The sequence below is a fragment of the Bacillus rossius genome, chromosome 7 (assembly GCF_032445375.1).
Source record: "Bacillus rossius redtenbacheri isolate Brsri chromosome 7, Brsri_v3, whole genome shotgun sequence".
NCBI lineage: Eukaryota > Metazoa > Arthropoda > Insecta > Phasmatodea > Bacillidae > Bacillus > Bacillus rossius.
In genome coordinates this window covers 66,034,427-66,057,708 of record NC_086335.1, presented here as the reverse complement: position 1 = coordinate 66,057,708, position 23,282 = coordinate 66,034,427, and the positions used below count along the sequence as shown (strand labels likewise).

The following is a 23,282-nucleotide window of genomic DNA, read 5'->3' as shown; positions in this document are numbered from 1 at the left end:
TAGGAATTGGCCGAAGGTAGATATTCGGGCTTGTTCGGATCTGTGCCCCATTCCCGCAACGTACTTACGCATTTACGTTTATTGAGCTCCCTCCACACACCCCTAAACCGGGGCGAGGGGGGGGGGGGGGGTAAATTACTCTTTCAAACAATACTAACCCAGCCCTGTAACTTAAATTTCGACGATGGTTTTGCTAATTCATTTTAGAACATATTTTTTATACTCTTTCCAAATAAATAATTATCCTCAGGTCATTTTTATTAATGCTTACGAACAAATCTCCAGTGGAATCTCGTCATAATTAACGTGGCAATAAAACATTAGAATTTTTTTTTCTAGTGCGAAATCATGAACTTAAATAGGTATTGACCATCACCCTAAGTTACAAGATAACAAAAAAAAAAAATATTTCGTTTTCCCAATAATCCCCCCCCCCCCCACACATACATACCAACACAATCATGTCTATAACTAAAAATTACTGGAAATATGTTTAAATCAAAAATACTTTTTAGGTCGGCAGAAATACGTTAAAATAAGCCAAATGTAAATGTAACTTTTAATTAAATTTTACTTCCCATTAACTGGGAAGTATTCCGTACATACCACCCAAAACCTTCTCCAGTCCACACACTTCCCCCCCCCCCCTCCCCCAAATCGCTGGTTTGGTGCCTAGGCGTCATAGAACGCAGAAAGCCTACTGTGTAAACCCTCTCCACCCCCCCCCCCCCCAAATCACTGGGTTGGTGCCTACCGTGTCAAGGGCGCAATATAGGATTGACATCTGGGAGTGGCACCGGAAGTATGAACACCTCTGCCCATTAAAAGCAAGGGGACGACACTTAATATGTAGACACTAATAACAGTCTAAGTATTAGATATAGATATTAAGTAATTTATAGCTATGCAGCGGTCTTTGAGAAATATTTAATATACAAATGGCCAAAAACTGCTTCAGAAATATTTCTTATCTATTGCTTCTTTTACTCTTCTGACCGTGTGTCCCACCCCCGAATCTGCTGCTGTCCTGTGCTCATCCGTGCTGTACATGTGTTGCCCAGTGTCATCGCTATGTTCGTCTATGCATAGTCCAAGGTTGTTGCTTTATTCTGTTTTTATACTGCTCTTGTTGCAACTGTCTCATCGTTTTCAATCGTCGTGATTAATTCTTTAATTCTCTGTATGGCAACCAATAACAAAATCAGTGGCGTATGTCAACGAAATATATTCAAAACTGATAAGATTATTAATTTTTTTATGTATTGTTTATAATTAATTACATACATTATATACATAAGGTTTTCAGTTCTTAATGGCCAAACTTAACGGCGTTTTCAAAAATCCATTTGTAAACTGTGCAATACGCAAATACGCAACGCAATCATCGAGTTTCTGACGTCCATTTTTGAAGATAGGTGTTCCGAAAACTGATGCAGACGTTATGTGCAAAGAAAGGAACAGTATTATTTTACACCTGTCAAACTTTCACGCAGAGCAATGTAAAGAAAATACAACTTTTAAATCAAATTATGGACCGTTTATTTTGTTTTCAATATAAATATGACTTATCAAAATAGCCCGGGGTGGAAAATTGTTTTTCTACTGTTTTAAGTAAGTAGTTTTAAGTTACAGGGTTGGCGACGTCACACGACCCGTGGTGTCCTTGCGCTGCTGCGCAGTTTACAAAGCTCGGCCGAAGTGTGTCGCCGCGCGTCAAGCTCCACATGCGAGGGAATGCCTCGCGCGCCACAGCCCAGTTACTTCCGGGGCGCGGCCATCTTGCGTGGGACGCTTTCTCCCTCCCGCTCCCCCACCGCGTCAACAGTGCAGTCGAGAAGAACGCGACAGCAGAATGAACTAAAGGTGTAAAAGTAACGAAAAAAAGCGTACCCGTATGTATCCGTTACTATAACAATTAGTACTCGTTACTATCGTATCGTTACGTTACTCGTTACTTCTGATACCGCATAACATGCTATGTTATGTTACAGCAACGAATCGAGTCGTATGGCGTACGCGTACAGTATGACATCGCGTAAATAATAATTCGAATATAAACAATTAACAATATTTGATCATTAACAGTTTTTGTTAGCCAAGAAACAATTAAATCTCATTAGAGCGGCTTTATTATATTATCTCTTTTAAGATAAGAAAAAAAACGTGAAAATACTCGATAATAAAAAACAAAAACATACCTACATATTTCTAATTTGTAAAAAATACTTTCTTACGTTGTTTCTGTTCCAATCTCAAACTTTGTCTACACACACAATACCAAACAGTAAAAACTTGGGACGACGAATTTCCAAATTATACTTAACTTAATAAACAAACATCGTTATTTGTAACGTACGTTTTTAAATTCATCGAATAAGCGCGCGCATGCGTAAAACATATGAAAAATGCGAGTAACGAAATGCATTCGTGTGTAACGTTTCGTTACTCGGTACTAGATGGCGCACCCGTTACTCAGTACCGAATACATACTGTTTGCTACAGCTCTAGAATAAACAGTTTGAGACTGAACAAATTCGCGGGTTCGGGAACCCGTACTACCATTAACACCCGGGTCTATGACTTGTGTACATTAGCTGCTGTCTGCGTGATAAATAGAAGAGCAATGGTGTATCCAGGGGGAGGAGGGGGGAGAGAGAGAGAGAAGACAGCTGCCTCTCCTTCCAAAGTGGAAAAAATATATATACAAAACAGAAACTAAATATACAAACAACAAATAACACATGTTAATTATATTATTGTGTATTTAAAAAAAAAAGTCTTAAGAATTACTAATGGTTAGAAACACTGCATTCACCATCAATATGTTTTCGCAAATAAATATCAAGATGCTGTACGTAGATAATTTGTAACTAATCCTCACAAAAATTGCTCAAATGTATAATAAATATTTAATACACGATGGTGTTCTTGATGTTGTATTAGTGTTTATTTTTGTATGGTAACACGGACACTGCTCTTCCATGAAAAAGGTTGAATTACGAACAATCCCAAACCACCCCTCCTTCCACATAATTTTGAGCTGGATAAAAAAATATAAATATTTCGAGACTAGTTGCTTTTTAAAACACTGTGGCATCGTTTTGGGCCTCGTGTGATTGGTTGGGTTTCTTTCAGATGAACCACACAAATTTTGTGCAAAAGCATGCGTGTCCCTAATTATTTTATTATTATTATTCAAGCTGTTGAAATGAGCATCACGGTCAAAGTCATGACCGCGCGTGAAACTCAGAGGTCTGTTCCCTGTACGTGTCAGCGAAGCCACGGAACAAGTGAATGCGTCGACGAAACGAGCGGACGCGCATGACGTCACGATGGTTGAATTCGCAGAAAGCGACGGAAAGAAACGCCGGCGCTATCCGCGTCTTCACAACAAATAAAGATTTAAAATCTTACGTAAGAAACAATGATATTTAACGCTGAACATGCAGATAAAAATTAGGCTAACTTAAAAAACTCGTCAAAAAAATTGGCATATCTCTCGCGAAATTAAAATTACTCTAAAAACAAATTAAGATAGTTTTCTTATCCATCTCTTATTTTTATTGCGGTCTTCTAGAAAAGAAAAACAAAAGAAACTAACTTCTAAAAAAAGGCCCATGTAATAATAATTTGATTAGCATATTAAATGGCGTTCAATGAAAATTTTCGATTATTATTCATGTCGTAACTCGTGGCCAGAACTTTTTTTCCCCTGTTTACCGCAGAAACTTAATATTCAGAGCAATTTGTGATCAGAATCCAGCATCCTCACCTACTTACATTCAGGAGCGTACGCTGGGTTTCATTTCGCGAACAGGAACGTAGTCCGTTGTCTGTTTTCAGATACTTTCCTTTTGTTGGTGGGAATTATCAATTTTTCAGGATTTGGGAAGGGAAGGAAATTATTCCCCCCCCCCCCCCTTTTTTTTTACATGTAGGGCCCATTCCTGCATCCTCGCGTTTTCTGTGTTAACAATTGATCGAATCAGAAAATTCTTCGAAGACGTGTAAAAGCCGTTGCCGCTGCGGCCTGCCCCCTCCACACGCACGCAGAGTCCTCGCCAGCTGCTGTTTCCGCTCAGGTGCAGCGGCCTTGGCCGCGTCGCAGGGTTGCCACGTGCGGCGCAGGGTTGCCACGTCTCCCAGCACAACACGTCCGTCGGGTTCATTCTTTGCGCGAGAATCCGAGATGTTACAACGACGACGGGGTCACGCGCATGGAGGTACAAATAGTGAATGTCTGTTCTCAAGTTGAACCTAACAGGTTAGCAAAACAAATCGAAGCTATTTAAAGGCTGACATGATTTAACGGCTTGAAAAGAACTCGCTAGGAAGAATCATACATATGCCATCATGCAGTGAACATTGCTAAAAAAAAAACGTAATACTAACACTTCTGCAAGGAATTAGCGTTAAACTTCATTATAAAAAAAATGTTCTGCTATATTTAGGATAAAATAGGGGTGGGTGGGTGAAAGGTAGTTCTCATTTTAACTTCAAGTATCAACATGGCAAAGATGGTACACACCAACTCATTTACTTCGAGCCACCCATCATGCCGAAGCTCCTGGAGTGGATGCAGGTAGTCCCGGCAGTTGTGGACAGGTGCGAATGCAGAATTTCAAATCGGAGAAGGGGAGGGAGCACCTACTTCTCCACTGTCTGCTTTCAACTTCTTTCCATTTCTTGGTACATTTTCAATTATAGAATTTCGTACGCCCTTGGTTTCAGAAAAAGACACATGGGAAGGGGGGGGGGGGGGGGAGGTTTATAAGGCAACCCTGACCTGATATCTACTTCAACGAAAAATGTAGCATCGCTCTAGAAGTTGTAATTTGGCGAGTGGATTGAGCACTATATTCAATTTTAATATTTGACTAAATGTCAAAATTTTCAACTACCAATGTTGTAATATTTAAAAAAAAAATGTTTATTAGTAAAAAATATTTCGTAGAAAAATATTACGGTAGCATGCCAGTTTCTGACCAGAGCCGTCGGGAGTTATTGGCAAAGGGATCACGAAAAAAAAAAAGGGGGGGGGGGGGGGAGCAATATCCCCGGGGTCCGGGTGTTTCCAAATTTTTTTAAGTATTAATGGTCCGCCCCTTTTTACATTAATAAAAATTAAGATCATTTTAAGGAGACCCTTAAGGATTTAACTGTTTTCATATGTATAGCCTATATCATATTTCGTCTTTATTATTTGTTTACCATAAATTAAACTATTATAAATATTTTTATTTTAAATCCGCTGCTTTATCATTCACACAAGAATCACAGGCGAAAAGAGTATTTGAGGAGCTGAATACCACAGTGAAACACACACTCACAAAGTGCAAGGGTGAAACATGACATGCTGTCAACACTCCAAAACAAAATAATAAATAAACACACACTAAATAATGTGATTTCAATATTGATGCGACTGGAATATCATCTTTATCAAGGAGTTTTATAGGATACATGGTAAAAAAGTTATGGAGAATTAAGGACTTTCGTAAAAAAAATGTAATTAAGGACTTGCGGACTCAATTGTTGTGTTCGCAAAGTTACAGGCGAGGCCCCGGGCGGTTAGACGGTCCTGCTCCTGACACCTGCGGGCAGCAAGGTCGCCCCCCAGTCCCGAGAGTGGGTCAGTGGCGGGGGGCGGAGTTGGCCGAACTGGGCCGAGTTCCCACGATCGCCGCGGACATCGCGCGCGATGTGGAGCGAGCCATCGGCGCGGCTCTTCCTGTGCGCGAATTCATTTATACTTCATCTCCGTGAATAAAATATAAAAATGTAGCACCGCTCTAGAAGTTGTAATTTGTGAGTGGATTGAGCAATATATTACATTTTAATATTTGATTAAATAACAAAATTTACAACTACCAATGTTCATTAAAAAAATGTTTATTAGTAGAAAATATTAGTAGAAAAAAATTACGTTGGCTTCCTTGAACGACGTAAAAGCATGCCAGCTCCTGACCAGAGCCATCCGGAGTGCTTGGCAAATTGTTCTGAAAGAAATTGGTTGTCAGTAAAGTCGGTTTACGGACGATAGTTTAACGTGACGTCATAACAAAACACTGATGAAATGATTGCATACTTTATGAATAAAATTGAATAATTTTTATTTTAATAATAAAAGAATAAATACTTGAAATTATACTAGTAATCAGATTTTTAAAATGCAAGAATAATTAACCTTTATTGCCGAAATTGCTGCTGTAATACGCAATGAAAACCACATTAACTTTTCACTTCACTTTATAAACAGTCGAGTGGAAGAGAGATAGATGCGGCGCAAGCGTACAATGAGCGTAACGGGACACAGCGTAACGGAACAATGTGCGTAACCGGACACTTTTTCGTGCGTGCAGCCGGCGTTCATCGTTTTATTAGACGTTGTCACGTCAAAAAAAAAAGGGTTGGGGGGGGGGGGGGGTGAATTTCCTCTGATAACAATAGTGTTGTAATTTTTATTCTACCATTATTAATTTGAAATCTTACAAGTTACGCGATACTCACATGTTACGTTTACAGTTTTCACGGTCCGTCCCTTTATACATTAATAAAAAATTAAGGTCATTTTAAGGAGCCCCTTACGAATTTGAATGTCTTCAGATGTACTTAAATATCAGATTTCGTGGTTTCTTTTTATAGGTGCTCGGATACAGGCCCACTCTGGTAGGAACGTTTAAACAGTTTTGATCGTAAAGTCGTTAGGTACGAACAAATATTGCCACCACTCCGCCTCGTTTATGAGTTATATCATTTCTAATAAGTGCATAACCATGGAGAGAGACAAGGCTGACTGCAAGAGAGGGGACTAGCCACGTCTCTATTACGATATTGGCGTGAAGTGACGGGATAAAATATCTTGGAACACAACATGCCCCAGGAGGGATCATGCCCCGCTCTGGGCAGATAGTCTTTAGCCCTCCCCCCCTTTTTTTTCAATATCCAATTCCCCCAAAAATCATATATTTTTTTTTTTAATTCAAGATTATTTATCATTAGATTTAAAACATCACATTATGAAACTAAATAAGGTTTTTCATCAAAGACATACCCTACTTGATTTTTTTTTCTTACTTAAATTTAATAAATAATTGTTGCAGTTTCATACGTAATGAAACACGAGTTAAAATACACTATGCACTTGTTAAAAGAGTTTTAAATCCATTTATAAAGTATTTGGTTTAAGGCCTAATGTTTTCAAGCGTACCTACTTCAACAGTTAATAAAAAACTAACATTTCCACTTGACGTGTATTTTTGAAAACCAAATCATTACCGTACGTTAAAAAATAGTATTTTTCACGTATCTCAATTTTTTTTCCTTTTTTTTCCCCCGCACTCTTGGCAAATGTCCGGTTGGCCCGATTGTAGATCAGGGCCTGGGAGGGACTGTGCGTTCCCGCGAACCACGCGAACCACGCAAGCCAAGCGAACCACGCGAACCACGCGAACCACGCGAGCCGAGCGCGGGAAGCGGTTCACACGGAGCCCGAGCCGAGACACGGAAGTCCTACAAGCTCTTCCTGATGTCGAGATGTGCACGCGACGCCAGTCAAGTCCCGATAGCTGTTTCATAGTCCCACTGTGGGTCGTTATCACAACGCCGAAATACCATAACGCCGAACGTACAATAACGCCGAATACCATAACGCCGAATGCCAAATTGACCGCAACGCCGACAGCTAAAAAACTACTGTGTACTACAACTCTACAACGCCGAAATACAGTAACGCCGAAGAATGTTGCTGCGAGGGGGGGGGGGGGGGGGGGGAGGAGGCACAGGAGAAAAATAAAAAAAATCTGAATGAATGTGTGTGTTTCTTAAATGTATCTCAACGTCGAAATACCACAACCTAACCTAACCTAGGCTAGCCTAGCCTAACCTAACCTTAGTGACAGTCCTACAATGACATTTTTCGTCAACGTACTTAGGCGTTGTGGTACACAGGAGTTTTCTAGCTGTCGGCGTTGTAGTCAATTAGGCATTCGGCGTTATGGTTTTCGGCGTTACTGTACGTTCGGCGTTGTGGTGCTTCCCCGCCCACTGTCCACACAATCTTGAGACCGTACCTAGCGACTGCAGAAACACGCACCGCTAGGCGTTCGGGTGTTGGATCTTCACGAAGTGTGGATGCCGGCGTGTTTTCGGAAGCCGTTTTCACATTGGACACTTCACTGCGTTCGTGATAAGACATAAACTAAAAGGGGGTGCCTCCCATTTGACGTCAAGATTTTATATTTACAGTAATTACAGATAGACTTGTAGACTTTTTGAATTTTTTAACTTTCACGAAATTAAAAATATATACAGCGCACACGTTTTGCATAATTAGCTGCCAAAGTTACATTTTTAACGTTTTTGGGTTGTACAAATAAGGAGAATTTAATTTATTGCAGAACTGAATTTTTTTTTTTAGGTTTAACTGCAATGCCACTGGCTACTTCATGATATGGTTTGCATTTCTATCACAAAAACTCATTTAATGTTTCTTGGCTGTCAAAATCGTAACAAATTTTAGAATTTTGAAATGCCAGGTAAAATTAATTAATATTTTCTGAAAGAAATTCAAACCATTTCTTGAAGTAACGATTATTGGCCGCGGTTTTTTCCCCCTTGGTTCTGAAACCGATCGAAATACGTGCCGATTGCGTTTGTTGTGCAAAACATCGATAAGAATGCCATCAGTGTCCTAGCTGTCAGTTTCGGGAGATCCAAACACCCGCCGGTTGAAACGTCTCTGTTGCTGCTCCAATTCTTCCTTGGCCAGTATACTGCCTGCCGCTTCGTTCCTCAGTGACATGACAGCAATGGCGGCTTCAGGATGACTTTTCGGGAGGGGCTATCGCACAAAGAAAGGTCGTAGTTGCAAAAAATGAAAGTGGTCAGATAATGGCCTTGGAATATTATTTACAAATTACAGGTTTCAAATACTGAACCTTAGTAGCTCCATGCAACTTCTGATGATGTAAAAGTTTAACACATGAAATTAAATATTTAAGTAAACATAAATATACACTAATCAATAAAATTGGTCTCGGGAGGGGCTATCGCCCCCACCGCACCCCTTCTGGAGCCGCGCTTGCATGACAGCTTCTTTGTTCCTCAACATCCAACGCCGTGGCGTCCTTCAAACAGAGCCGTAGTAAGTATTTATTCTTTATAATGGATTTTTCGGAATAAAGAAATCGTTTGTCACACTGAAATCTAAGGTGTAGTAGAATTTTAGTACTCCAATGTTTACACACAGAATTTCTAAGTAATGATTTTGCCTGAGAAAATAAAAACTGGACATTTTATACTGTGTTAAAATTTTATTTGTTTTTATACTTTGTTCCTTAAGTCAACTGTTTGATTTCATTAAGACAAGTCATAAATACATAGATATAAATGTTAATAAATACATGGAAAAAAAACGTAAGTTTGTAGGAAAGACATACTTAAACTTGTGCAAACTGGCATTTTATATATATATATATACATATAATATATTCTATACTTGGGATCACAATTCCCGCCTTTTCTGTGTACACTCGTATGGAGGAAATACGCTAACTTTGCCTACTAAGGATTAAAATATTATTTCCAAAATGGTATCTTTGTAAACTTAAGTAGCTAAATTGGTGTTATTTTCTAATTCTGTTTTCGAATTTTTTTTCTTTTAAATTCAGGAAGGGGCGGGTATGGATCCTGCTTAAATCAAAACGACTCCTTAGTTTCTGCGCTTGTGATGGATGCAAAAGTGAGGTTAACAGCGTCCGAGTTGAGAAGATCTTTAATCCGCTCTTGCACTACGAGCTCCAGTTGGCTCAGGTCAACTTGCCTCGCGGTCACGACAAGGAGTCGAGAAAAGCACTGCTTGCAGGATACTGGGAAAAGCACAATAATGTTGGTATTCACGTAAACTTCAAATGCACTCACGCAGTATCCTAAGACACGACCACATGCGGTAACTAAAAATAACATAAATATAGCTACAAAAAAAACCTGCGAAATTAGAGCCGCGAGTTTACAAAGAGTTAGCTGACCCAACTGGTGGGGAAGTATTCTTTCCTCCCCCCCCCCCCCCTTGCCTCCTTGCCGTACACCTATACGTAATTAGCTAGTATGACACAACAACTACTAATATCAGGTACACTTCAGGCCCGTGTGCCAAATTGTTCCACAGAACAATCCAAGTGATTTTGCAAAAAGTATAGTAGGGCGCATCTTTGAAATAAAAGTGCACAGAGTTTAGTCGTAGGAACTTGGGTTTCTGGTCTCGCACACACTAAAAAGCTCAAGGATGGCAATATGAAGTATCAGCCATGGCATGCAATCTGTCGACAATTCCCTGATTCCACGCGTGAGTCCATCTGGTATCTGCACCGGCAGCCGCGATGCGCCGGACAGACGGGGCCGGGGCGTGGCCCGGGGAGGGTCCCGTTACCCCGGGGACACCCAGCGGGCTCCACGCCTGTCCCCGTTACCACGAAACCCCGCGGTCGAGGCCGGTCCGTCCGTCAACCAAGCCCAGCTTGCATGCTGCCAACTATTAGGCTTAAATTCTTCCCTGTGTCCATGCAGGTTTTAACCTGGGCCCAACTTATCTAGTTTTTTATTATCTTTGAAAGATTTGTGCAGTGGGAGTGCATGACTTGATGTAAGTTTTTGGACATACGACATTGCTAAGCACTTTTTTGTAGAAGAAAACTAAAAAATGAAAATAAAAATAATTAAAAAAAATTACCCAAAAGACAAAAAACATAAATTAAGCAAAAAAATTGCTGTTGCCAACAGGATATAAACACCACATAATATTCCATAACAGGAATATGGTCAACAAACAAAGAAAAACAAAGAAAAATGTACTAAGAGAACGAAAAAACCCCACGAACGATGACAGCACAAAAATTTTGAACCTAAAAAAATTCAGCACAACAGTTGAAACGAGACAAAAACAAGACAAAACGAAAAGACGAAACAAACACAATATTTTTTCCAAAACAGAAACAAGCGACGTTTCGGGAACTGCTATCTGCTCCCGTCCTCGGGCAGAGACGCACATGGTACGAAAACACAGGTGCAACTCTATCTAGTTTTTAGTCTAGAATAGTCAGTGAGGGGAGTTGGTCATGGCGCCAATCGCTGCCATGGCTGGCCAATTCCCCTCCTAGCACATGATGCATGCTACCTCTCCTGCATGGCCAACAACCTGCATGTTTAGAGCGTATGGGCTTCGGCCTGAGACGCATTTGGAGTCTTTTTCCTAACCCGGACCCCTCCCAAACACACTTAGTTTTTTGTTAGGTTAGGTTAGGAAAAAAAATCGCTTAAATTCTTGAGAAAATCTAACTTGTAAAATATTTGTTAGTTTGGTGATCATGCACTTATAATACATTAGACTATTTTTTTCGCTCTAATATTTATTTAAGTATATTTTCAACTTGCGGTACATCATTTATTACATTTTTCGGGTCTCGATACAAATTTTCTCCGGTGATTCTTCCTTTAAAAAAATTAATCATCCTCATAATTATTTAGATAATTGACTTGTGATAAATGTATACAAAATATATATTTACTAACACTACCAACAAAGGTTGTTTTAATCGCGAAATTTAATTGGCTAAAATTAACACACAAGAATACACAAAATATTCTTGAAAATATAACTTAAGAAAAAAAGAACTAGGCCCAATGAGAATGTATTTCAAATTTATAATTATACGTATCTTCAATGGACGGTAGTTGATTTTCTTGCAAAGAGCGAAGTCAAAAAAAGTGATCGATACATCGCACTCGTTGTTGGACGTATACACGGAAAATATCGATTTCTATGAACTTCAGTACGGATGTATGCAGTTAAACTTTACCTATGACGATGAATGACAAGTTTTTAACATATAAGGAAAGCGGTGTCAAGTCACCGATATGTGAACGATTACATTGAAGAAACATTCACTGACTTAGTATCACCTGATTTCAGCATTCATCGCTGATTTTAATAAATATATTGTTAAAAAAAACAACGCAATCCTCGCTTCGACTTGTTCCCAAGCTACGGCTTCGCGTAAACCAAGATCAACTTCCGGGAAAATTGGGCACGCGGGGCTTTTCTGCATAAAGGAGAAGGGCAAACAGCCGCGTTGCCAAATAACCGACAGAAAGTGAAAGCGCCGTCTTTGAGAACATCTCGGCGTTCTTTCCGCCGAGAGATCTCGCGCACTGACTTGTGGGAAGGCGCGGCGAGCCGGGACCAGACCTAGTGCAGTCACGCGTAGGGGCGCAAGTGGGGAGGGGGGATTGGGGTGATATTAACCCCCACCCTCTCCAATAACCCACCCGCCATCACTCGACATCATAAAATGTCTTTAGATCATTTGAAAGCAAACAGCGAGCAAAGTGTTTCTATATCCTCTTCGCACACTATATTATATAATATTATATATATATATATATAGAGAGAGAGAGAGAGAGAGAGATAGAGTTATATAACGTCAGACACGCTACTAGTCAAAAAAAATAATTTTTAGGAACTAAAAATATATATTTGTACGTGGTAGTGGGTAGGTAAGTCTACAAACAAACTCTTGCAGCAGTGAGGTTAACTACTTAGTTTCTTTATTTAAGAGGAATACCATTTACAAACAAGTTAAATAACCAAATTCATCTTACATTAATGCAATGTACACTCCCAGCCAGAATAAGTTACACACCAGCTAGAAGAAGGTACACACCCAGCCAGAACAACGTACACGACCTCAGAGCCACAGTGTCCCCGCGGTCGTAAATGAACCGTATCGTCAGAGCCAGCTGTGTGTGAAGAGCATTCACCCTGCAGCTTCGAGTACACAGAAGGATGGGGGGGGGGGGGGAAACAGTTTTCTGGCTACCAATACCTATTTGGTCTAAATATATCCTACCAAATAGTTCGTTTTTGACAGCGATGTGAATTGGAAGCGACCAAGTAGTGGCTTGTAAGTGACTACGATTTTTAATACTGAATGGCATTTTGTTGTTACCACCAATTTTTTTTTATTTGTCCATATTGGTAAAATATTGTGCAGCGCCCACAACTTTTTTTTTCCCCCGGTGCACACAACCAACTCTGTACCAGATAATTAGAGACCCGGAAAATCCGCGGGTTCATTTCGTGTTATGCTAAAATTCAAATAATTATACCTTAATGCAGCTTCTGTCATTGGTTCACTGACTGAGGGCCGATCAGAGACCCTCACTCATAGAAGTGTCGAATCACAGGCCACCCAGTCGAGACGACTCACAAGTCAGCAGCCAATGAACAGTTGGCATTTGCCCGAGTGTGTAGAGGATATTGGAGTCCATCCTGGAGGTCATTGAACCCGCGAATTTCCCGTGTCTGTGTGTTTGTGTATTCTAAATTTGGCTTCCTTGAAGAACATTTTACAAGTCAGTACATGTGTTGGTCGGCAGACGACAAGCGACCGTGGCGCTTCTGGCGAGGGAAGCCGGCAGCTCCCGCGGCGAGGTCTGGTCATGCCAAATACACCAGAGACTAATACCGGACAGCTCCAAGAAATTTGTGTGAAAACCTTGCGTTGTTGTCATGTTACTCCGATAGATGGCAAACGGTATGCCCAGTATGAACAATGTATCTGTTTAATACATATGGTACCAACATTATGGCAACAAAAATAACTTTTTTTTACTCTTGGAAAAACCTTTTTTTAATCATAGAACAGATCTATGACAGATATAAACCTCCAGTTCTTAAATTTTTAAAAATTAAATTAATAATGTTTGACACCAGATAATATTAAATATAATTTGACACTATATATATATATATAAAATTGTTTGTAGTTACACCTCTTGCCGCTAGGTTATTTTTCACACTCTCGCCTGTGTAGTTAGTATAGAGCTGTCCGGTAATAGTCTCAAGTGTATTTTTTTTGGTCATGTCCCTTCTGCAGTCTGGAGTCCCCTCCTTGCTCGCGGACGTATCGGCAGCTCGACACCCGGGTGGGAGGGGACAGCCGAGTCCGGCCGGGTGGGGGAGTCGAAGACCTCGGGGTCCCAAGGTCGACCTTGGCTGCGGCCTCGCGACCGGGGCGGTTACCCGACAGTCTAGCGCCAGCAACGCCGCTCACGCTCGTTCCGGGGCCGGCGGCGCGATCCCGCAACGTGAAGCCTTCTTTTCACTGACGAGAGAGCAAAACGCCCGATCGTGCATCTTCGGTTTTTTTTTGTTCATTGTAAATAAATATGGAGGTGTTGATAAAAAGTTAAGACCATAAACAAGACAAAGGTATTTATTTATAATTGTTTTTAGAAGAAAATACCTAATTGAAGAAACGTACTTCGTGGATTTGTATATTTTTCATACCGTATAAAATCTAGGAAGTCTTTTGTCCTCCACAAATATTCTCGGGACGCCCCATTTTCCCTTGCAATTTTACGCAACTTGTAATTTTCAGGTAAGGACATGATAACTAATGGTCAATTAGGTTAGGTTAGCTACATTATAAATACTTGAAAACATTGTGGACGGTTGATTTGGTTAGGATAGCTACATTAAAGATACTGTGAAATCATGTAAACGGTTTCCTAGCGCTGGATAGCTACATATTAAAAAGTTATTTGCTAAGCAACCATAAAATGATTTTTACAGTATTTTTAATGTAGCTATACTTACCTAATATAACCAACCACCCACTAAACAGTCTGTGTGGCTTTTTTATACTGGAGATAATAAACGCGCGCGTAAAAATAAAAAATAAAAACATCCAGGGGGTAGGCGCTCCCGTTCGGCCAACTTCGGAAAGGCTCGGCATTTGCAGCCAGTTGCAGGAAGTAGCGTTGCTGCCGCTAGACTCTTGTGTTACACGTATGTAGACGCAACATAACTCCGAGCCTGGGTGACGGTTAGAAAATCGTTGTGTGTATGTGAGTCCCGACACCGGAGAAGGCAGACGTGGCGCGGGAACCAGCGATAATGCGTAACAACGGGGGCTACAGGCTACTGCACAGAGTGAAAACTTACTCCTTCGGTGAAATCCGACGAATACGTTCGTTAACACATCCGTGGTACTTACTAAACGTTTTCGTTTACAGTTTGGATCTGAGGTTTGTGTGCATGTAGTGTATCACTTTTGTTCAGATGCCTCCAGTGTTGTCAAAAGTTAAGAGTAAAAAAACTGCACTCGCAGGCGCGGGAAATCGTCTATAACGTTCTGCAGTTTATGGAAAATGAAGCGCGATTGCAGGAACCCTCCATTTCACTAGAGAAAGCACAGCTGAGAACAGCTAAGGCGACGGGTGTGTCTCGCATGACTACAAACAATTAAAAGGGGGCTAGGAGGAATGAAGCTGGTGAAGGAACATCTTTCGAGACGCCCAACAAGAAGCGAAAGAAAACATGTACAACACGAACTTGACACCTTTGATGAAGCTGTGGTACGACGTACTGTGTACAATTTTTACTTACCTACTTGAAAAAGTGTGCCGACTGTCGAAACTGTACGACGTAAACTAAAAAATGACATAAATTACCAAGGTAGCAATACAACCTTAAGGACCACTTTGAAGAAGCTAGGATTCAGGTGGTAAAAAACCAAATCGCAGCGCTTACTTTTAATAGAAAAATCAGATATTCGGCAAAAACGTATAGAATATCTCAAGAGTATGCGTCAATATAGAAACGATGAACGCACAATTATATACATGGATGAGTCGTACATATTGTCGTCTCATGTAAAAAATAAAATGTGGAGTGACATGTCCTCAAATGGTTTACTAGTGCCTGTCGTGAAGGGTCAAAGATTAATAATGATTCACGCAGGTGGCGAAAAGGGTTTTATCCCAAATGCTCTTGCAATGTGGAAGACGCACCAGGCAACAGGGGATTATCACAAAAACATGAATAAAGATAATTATGAAAAATGGCTCACCGAACAATTAATAAATGTAAAAAAACTTTGCGAGGAGATATTTAACCGAATGGGTCCAGAAGATTGGATACCGATTTGCAATCACGTCACACTCCAGAACGAATACTGGGATAAGGATGTGCGTTTTGACATTGAAATTGATAAAGTGATTGTTCAGTTAGGTGATGCAAACAGTGACAGCTGTGACGTTTACACATCAGACTCTTCGGATGGAACAGTCAGTGGCGTTGAAGAACTGAGGTAGTGCTTGGAACGTCAGTGGTAAGTGGTCAATGTTTTCTGCTTTTCTCTACCTGCTGTGAAAGGTCGCCGTATCTGCTTATACCCCCTCCTCATCCACCCGACCCCCCACACGTGTTGCAGTCAACACTCCTCGTGTGTGACGTAGCTCAAGCTCGGAGTTATATTGCGCCTAGTTTAACATCGCGACCCGTTCAACAAGGGAAGCCTTCATTTCACAGACGAGAGAGCCACACCTAAGTTCCCCGAAGTTCATGCTCGCTTTTGTTCTCCCGTTCTATCTCATTGTATAAACCGGCGTGGCATTAAATTTCGCGACCGACTAGGATAGGTTAGCTACATTATAAATACTTTAAAACATTGTGGATGGTTGGTTATATTAGGTAAGTATAGCTACATTAAAAAATACTGTAAAATCATTTTATGGTTGCTTAGCAAATAACTTTTTTAATATGTAACTATCCAGGGCTAGGAAACCGTTTACATGATTTCACAGTAACTTAAATGTAGCTATCCTAACCAAATCAACCGTCCACAATGTTTTAAAGTATTTATAGTAGCTAACCTAACCTAATTGACCATTAGTTATCATAAGTTACAATGAACAAAAAAAAAAACCGAAATTGCACGATCGGACGTTTGATTCTCTCGTCTGTGAAAAGAAGGCTTCTCGTTCAACAATGGCACGGAAACCAGAGACGGATCCCCCGGAACAGCGTCTGCTGCTTCCACGATGCTCGGAAACGTCATAAATGGCAACCGATAGGACTGCATTTCAAAGTTACGAAATATTAATTTAATTAGAAAATTTATAATGCTTCGAGATCATAACATGGGCAAAATTTACATGTATAATAAAATAAACTGCTAAGTAATAATATAACACTATACATATTATTGTACTTGAAATTTTTTGACGTGACGTCTAATAAATTGATGAACGCCTGCTGCACGTACGAAAAAGTGTCCCGTTACGCACATTATCCCGTTACGCTGTGTCCCGTTACGCTCATTGTACGTTTACGCCGCATCTCTCTCTCTCTTCCACTCGATTAAAACAACCATCGATTTGACTTTTTCGAGGCACATTAAACTTGAAACACTCCCATTCGTTTCCTACTTTTCCTATCATCGTCCTATCCTTAACAGAATAACACAGATTGGAAGAAGTTAAATAGCAAACATGTATAAAAGTTATAGTTAAAATAATCTCTTCGTTAAAGTAATAAACATATTTGAATTAATGAGTGCAAATAAAAGTAAATTTATCAATTAAATTGTAGATTTCATTTCACTCCTTCTTTGTATCCATACAAAATAGTTATAATTAAAAAAAAGATTCAATTTTATTCATAAAAGTATGCAAAAATTTCATTAATGTTTTGTTATGACGTCACGTTAAACTATCGTCCGTAAATCGACTTTACAGACAACCAATTTTTTTTAACGTATCTAGAACATAAAACAAAATTGGCTACCACCGCAGCAAAAATACTCAGCTTCTACTGGTCGCACGCGGCAACGAAAACGGAAGAGCTCGGCATTGCCGAGCGTGCGAGTTCGCCTCCGTATCTCTTTGTTCCGTGAGATCCGTCTGAGTTTACGTGATCCGCCTCCGTTTCCGTGTCATTGTAAAACGGACCTAAGGTGGGTTTACAATTGAAAAACTAAAGAATTAAAAAAAAAAAAAAAAAAAAACCTACACCGTACGCCAACGACCACGCGATTAATACCGTGAATGTCCAGTTTGTGACTGGATTAATGGTCTATTAAGTCCAGCCAATGAAAACAGGCGAAAATGCAGCCATATATTCTGCGTTTTCAAATGCATTTTTGTTAAGAATCGTTGCCGATTGATAATTATTTCAACGTAATTTTTTCATGGTTAAATACCTACTTGAATAAAAAGGCACATGGCTTCGATTGAACCTAAAAATGGAACATCTTAGCTCATAACCTAGAATTCGTACACAAATCACAAAATTTCCGAATAAGATCTTTTTTTAATACTTCTTCAATTTTCTTCTAAATATCTTAAAGTTTATTGATTGATACAAAAAATTCCGTATTTTCTATTCCTTTCGGAAAAATACAAAATATAACCGTCTGTGTTAATTCTTAAGTCACATACAATTCGCACACAATCCGTCAAGACTCCCTCACGAGAATCATAAACCATTCCACTAGTATAACTAGAGCCATATCTTCCTTGATTTGTGGTCATACCATAAGTACACGACTAATTCTTAATATTCAATAGTAAACCCACCTTTGACCGCGTCTTACCGCTGAACTTATTCATTCCACAAGTTTGCAACCACAGCAACTTCACAATTTATTTTCACAGCGAACTACAATAACACGGAGGTTCGATTACCGGCGAGGTAAAACCAAGATTTACCCGCAAGGTGGAAAACTTGGCGGACGTTTCCACGAGCCGGTGGGTATTCTCGGGGTGCTTGTTACTCCCCCCTCCCCACCCATTATCTTCGCACCTCGTTCCACTTCAGCCCACGTAGGAAAAAAATATATATATATTGCCACCACAATTCTTTTTTGTTAATATAGATCCCACAAAGTATTTCAGGGGAAAAATAGCTGTCCTGATAAACCAATTATAAGTAACACATATAAATGTTGTTTCACACAACATTACTATATGACTGTTTGGATAGGTATAAATAGTGTTTTTTGTCGGGACCAATATATATATATAATATATATAAATAAAAAATATATGTATAATATTTGGGATGCATTACAGAAGAACCTACCACAAACCCTCGCGCAATAACGCAGTGTTCCTTGCAAGGTCTCTCACGTGCTGCAGGTGTGCGCGCGAGCTCGTTCCGCGCAGACGCGACGGTTGGGAGGCCTTGTCGTCACGCACTCCTCGTCGCCGGCCCTGGGGCACGCACCGAGTCGCTGTGCGTGACGGCAGCGCGCACCCCTCCCCCACAGTCTCACGAGGCGCTAACCCCCCCCCCCCCCCCCCCCCCGCCGAAAAGATGTTGCTTCTGCTTCGACCAACGCACGTCGCGTCGGCCGCGGGTGGAATACAATCAGACAGCCATAGAGTAAATAAAGGACAGCAGCTACGGTGCACACTCTGTGCAGTCTTACCAACTCTTCAGTCAACCAAGGCGTTGAAACTACAAACTGCAATCTGTGGCGTACAGCGTTGTTACGAATTCGACAGATCTCGTTAGTAGTGGTATATCAGTGGTACAGGAGTGGAGAAGAAAAAAAAAAAAGAGCGAATCGTGCGTTTGTACGGATTTAATGACTAATTTTTTTCGCGGATTTGCTAAAACATACAAAAGGTACAGGAACACGACAAAAATAAATCTCTGGGAAAAGAAAATATTTTTACGGACGGATGAAGTGGTAAATCACTTTGTCTAGCCACGTGGCGCTGACGGACGGGCAGATTTTGGACGGAGGCAAGATATCGGGCTGTTGTAATTCCTGTCTAGACTTGCAAAAGAAGGGACAGTATCGTGCGGGGGAGGGCGGGGCTGGAGGTCAGTGAAAGTTACGGGCCGAGGGTCGCCCACTCCCTGCGCGCGGGAAGCCCTCCGAGCGCCACGCCGCTTGTACCCGGAACAAAGGCCGGCTTTACACGAACGAAAAAGTTCAACTCCGCTTGACTGACGAAATAAGTTTTGACACGAAAAATGTATATTCCTTCGTTGCAGTAATAGTCGGTCAAACTTTGTGTCACAAAACAACCGTCAGATGTGAAGCGCTGATAACTACTATTCTAATAATGCGTCAACAATGGTTGAGCCCACAACGGATAGATCATGTCTGTTACAAGCGCGGCTCCTGAAGGGGGGCGGTGGGGGCGATAGCCCTTCCCGAGACCAATTTTATTGATTAGTGTATATGTTTACTTAAATATTTAATTTCATATGTTAAACTTTTATCTCATCAAAAGTTGCATGGAGCTACTAAGGTTCTGTATTTGAAACCTGTAATTTGTAAATAATATTCTAAGGTCAATATCTGACCACTTTCATTTTTTGCAACTACGACCTTTCTTGTGCGATAGCCCCTCCCGAAAAGTCATCCTGAAGCCGCCATTGTGTCTGTACGTGTTTGACGCACAGTATTTGTTTTACCTTTGAAGTCATGGTAGGCTTTGTGTTCTGTTTTAAAATGTAGTAGCTTGGAAACGCGTTTAGCTATGACTTTGATTCAGGAGTCATTGTGATGAGCTTACGGAGTACTGTTAGCACCCAAAGTGAGACGATAACATTTTCCGCAGGAATATAAGTGACAATCGGTATTACACTGAATATTACAAAATATTAAAGATTTCATCTCACGAGACTCGTAAATATGCTCGGAATTATAGAAAACGCAAGTCAGAAGAAAACTCGCATCGAAAAGAACAATAAAAAAAGACTAAAAGGTCCAGTGACCGAGCGAATGAGAGAGCTATGGCAACGTCGAAAGGGAAATTTGGAGAAAAAAAAAGCAAAGGCGCAAAGCGATTACGTAGCTGGCCCATAAGGCATACAGCGGCCAGTGACGTCTACGGATCATGTAACCATTGTATTAAAGTGATTGATGATTAAAATACATATAAATACGAAATGGTTTGTCTTATAAAAATTATTTCAGCTGAAAGTTTTAGATAATACTTAGAAGATTTACAATAAATTGTAACTGCCATAATATGGCAAAATTCACATACGTATGAAGTTATATCTTGTTAGAGTAACACCAAATGTTAGTTAAAAATAAATGTTTAATATGATCATAACTGCAAGTGATGGAAACAAAAACGGAGATTGGAGGAAAAAAATAATTAATGACTCCCTTAATAGGCACATCATTAAATCCGTACAAACAGTTTGTAAATCTTATTAATATAATTTAAAACTTTTGTCTGAAACAATTTTTGATACAATTTACCATTACAGCAAAGGAAACGAAAAAAAAAAAAAAAAAAAAAAAAGCAGCTTTAAACGACATAAAAAAAAAATTCATTACTCCTATATTAAGTTGACTATGGTTAAAAATTATGGACGCGACGCGTTAAATGCGAATATTTTTATAATCAATCACGTTTGACACATCCGGCGACATAAATGGAGAAAGGTATTTGAAAACTGATAAATTTTTTAACATATTACCAAGGCATCAAATGATAAGAAAGCAATTTTTAAAAATTTGAAGTAAAAAAAAGATCTGAATAAAAGTTAAAATATTTTGGGAAATTAATATCAGAATGGTATCGCACTGCCATTTAATCATATTTTCTTTAGAAATATTATGAATTAGTGAGAAAAAAAGTGTGTGTATTTATGTACAGGCGGTATAGGTTATTCATACCTTAGTACTTGGCGTAATAAAAATTTACTTTTTTTTTGCATGCAAATAATTAATAGAAATAAAAAATAAAAGACATGGAGTGATATTATAAATACGTTGGTAAATTATAAATTCAATATAAGTAAAAATTTTAAATAAATATTCAGTATTAAATATTAGTTTAACATGGGAATAAAATTATTCATTTAATTTAGTAAATTAATCGGGATGATTGAAATTAATAATAAAAATCAATAAATATGCTGAATGTTTATTCTGAATTATTAATTTTAATAATTTGTTAAATGATACATCCGGGATCATAACCTCACTTATATATTTGAAAATACGCTTCAAAAAGTTTATAAATATATCTTTCACTAAAATTCACAATAAATAAATGTTTTAATGATATTGACTAATTTTAAAAATCAATAACTAAAGTATAAGATTTAAAAGCATATATATAATTTTTATTTGTATATGATTTTTTTTTTCATGCAGTAAAAATTTCGTTGAATGGTGCACGCGCATCGTCAAAATTCACTAATAATTTTTTTCATAATGCGCCTATAGAAGTTAACTTAAAAAATTAAATTATAAGTAGAATAAATTGGTCTAGAAGCCATAACAAAAAAAAAAAACTAGGTAGATGGAAAATTTCTGGAAGTCACACCTTGGTAACAGTGGTATTTCAAAAGCATCGGTAATTTAAGGGCCGATGAGGGGCCCTGTTACCCAGCTTGCCCGGCGCTGGAACAGCACCTGCTTGCTGATGACGGCAATAGGTAGTCTTTCTTGGAAATCCGAAGAAACGTCACCACATTCACGTATTGCCTAGGATACGAACTCACACCTCTCATATCGAAGTCTACAGCAGATAAATTACATAGTTGCAAGATGGTGCAAACATAAGTGAAACAATCATTATTGCCCGCATTGTTTGACTAGCGATCAACTTTGATCTAATTAATATTTATTAATGTAAAGAGTAAAAACATACAATATATAAATAAAAACTTTTACTCACTGTCAATAGGGTACGTCCTCCATCCATAAGCAACATTCAAGTCTTTCCGGCCTTGAAAAAGACCAAAATTTATCCTTCCGTCAGACTCATCGGGGTTTGAAACTCTTTTCGCACGGGCGACCACCCAAAACTTTGTTCCCAGAGCGGCCACTATTAAGCCTAGTACCAAGCATGAGCCAAAAAACGTCACAAAAATCATTCCCCTTTTGAAAAAATTCATTTTGGCATCGGACGTTCTCACTTCACGATCATCGTCCTGTCAACAGTCCAGGCAGTTAATGGCCGTGCTGCGATCACGTGTAAAATGTCACGACATACCCACACACGAAGAACGAATCGAACGGACGGAATAATTATAACCCTAGTCACACCATACCATCGCTGAATTACGCACGCACATGCCCTTCTTTGGGACAGTTACATGCGACGTACGCACAACGAGCGACACGAACTTCACATCACTCAACTACCAGCATAGTAGTCTAAAAGAATTTCGACTAGACAGGATGGCAAGACTGCGAGAACCGTAAGATTCATTGATGCTGAGTCAGACGACCGAATATTCTACGTTCATGCAAGTTCGGATTATTTTCTTTGTTGATGGGATAGAAGGTTAAGTCAGATCTATTATTATTTAAAAATATATCCCGAGAATTGTTTATTTTACTTTTCCTGGAGGATAAGTTTTTGTATTCTAATGTGTTCGTATTTAAAATAAAATATTGGATTGTTGTATATGTATGGTCAGTTATATCAATAATACGTAAAATATTAGTTAA

The 23,282-nt window shown here is 39.5% G+C and overlaps 1 protein-coding gene across 1 annotated transcript in view; it reads right to left on the bottom strand.

Annotated features, from left to right (window-relative positions):
* LOC134534246 (clarin-2) overlaps positions 1-23,005 on the bottom strand; it is a 29,206-nt gene extending 6,201 nt beyond the window's left edge. Inside the window, exon 1 of the mRNA XM_063372533.1 lies at positions 22,504-23,005. Within this exon, the coding sequence (XP_063228603.1) occupies positions 22,504-22,723 (220 nt within the window). The 5' untranslated portion in view covers positions 22,724-23,005. The remainder of the gene's footprint in view (positions 1-22,503) is intronic.
* Between the last annotated feature and the right edge of the window lie 277 nt (positions 23,006-23,282).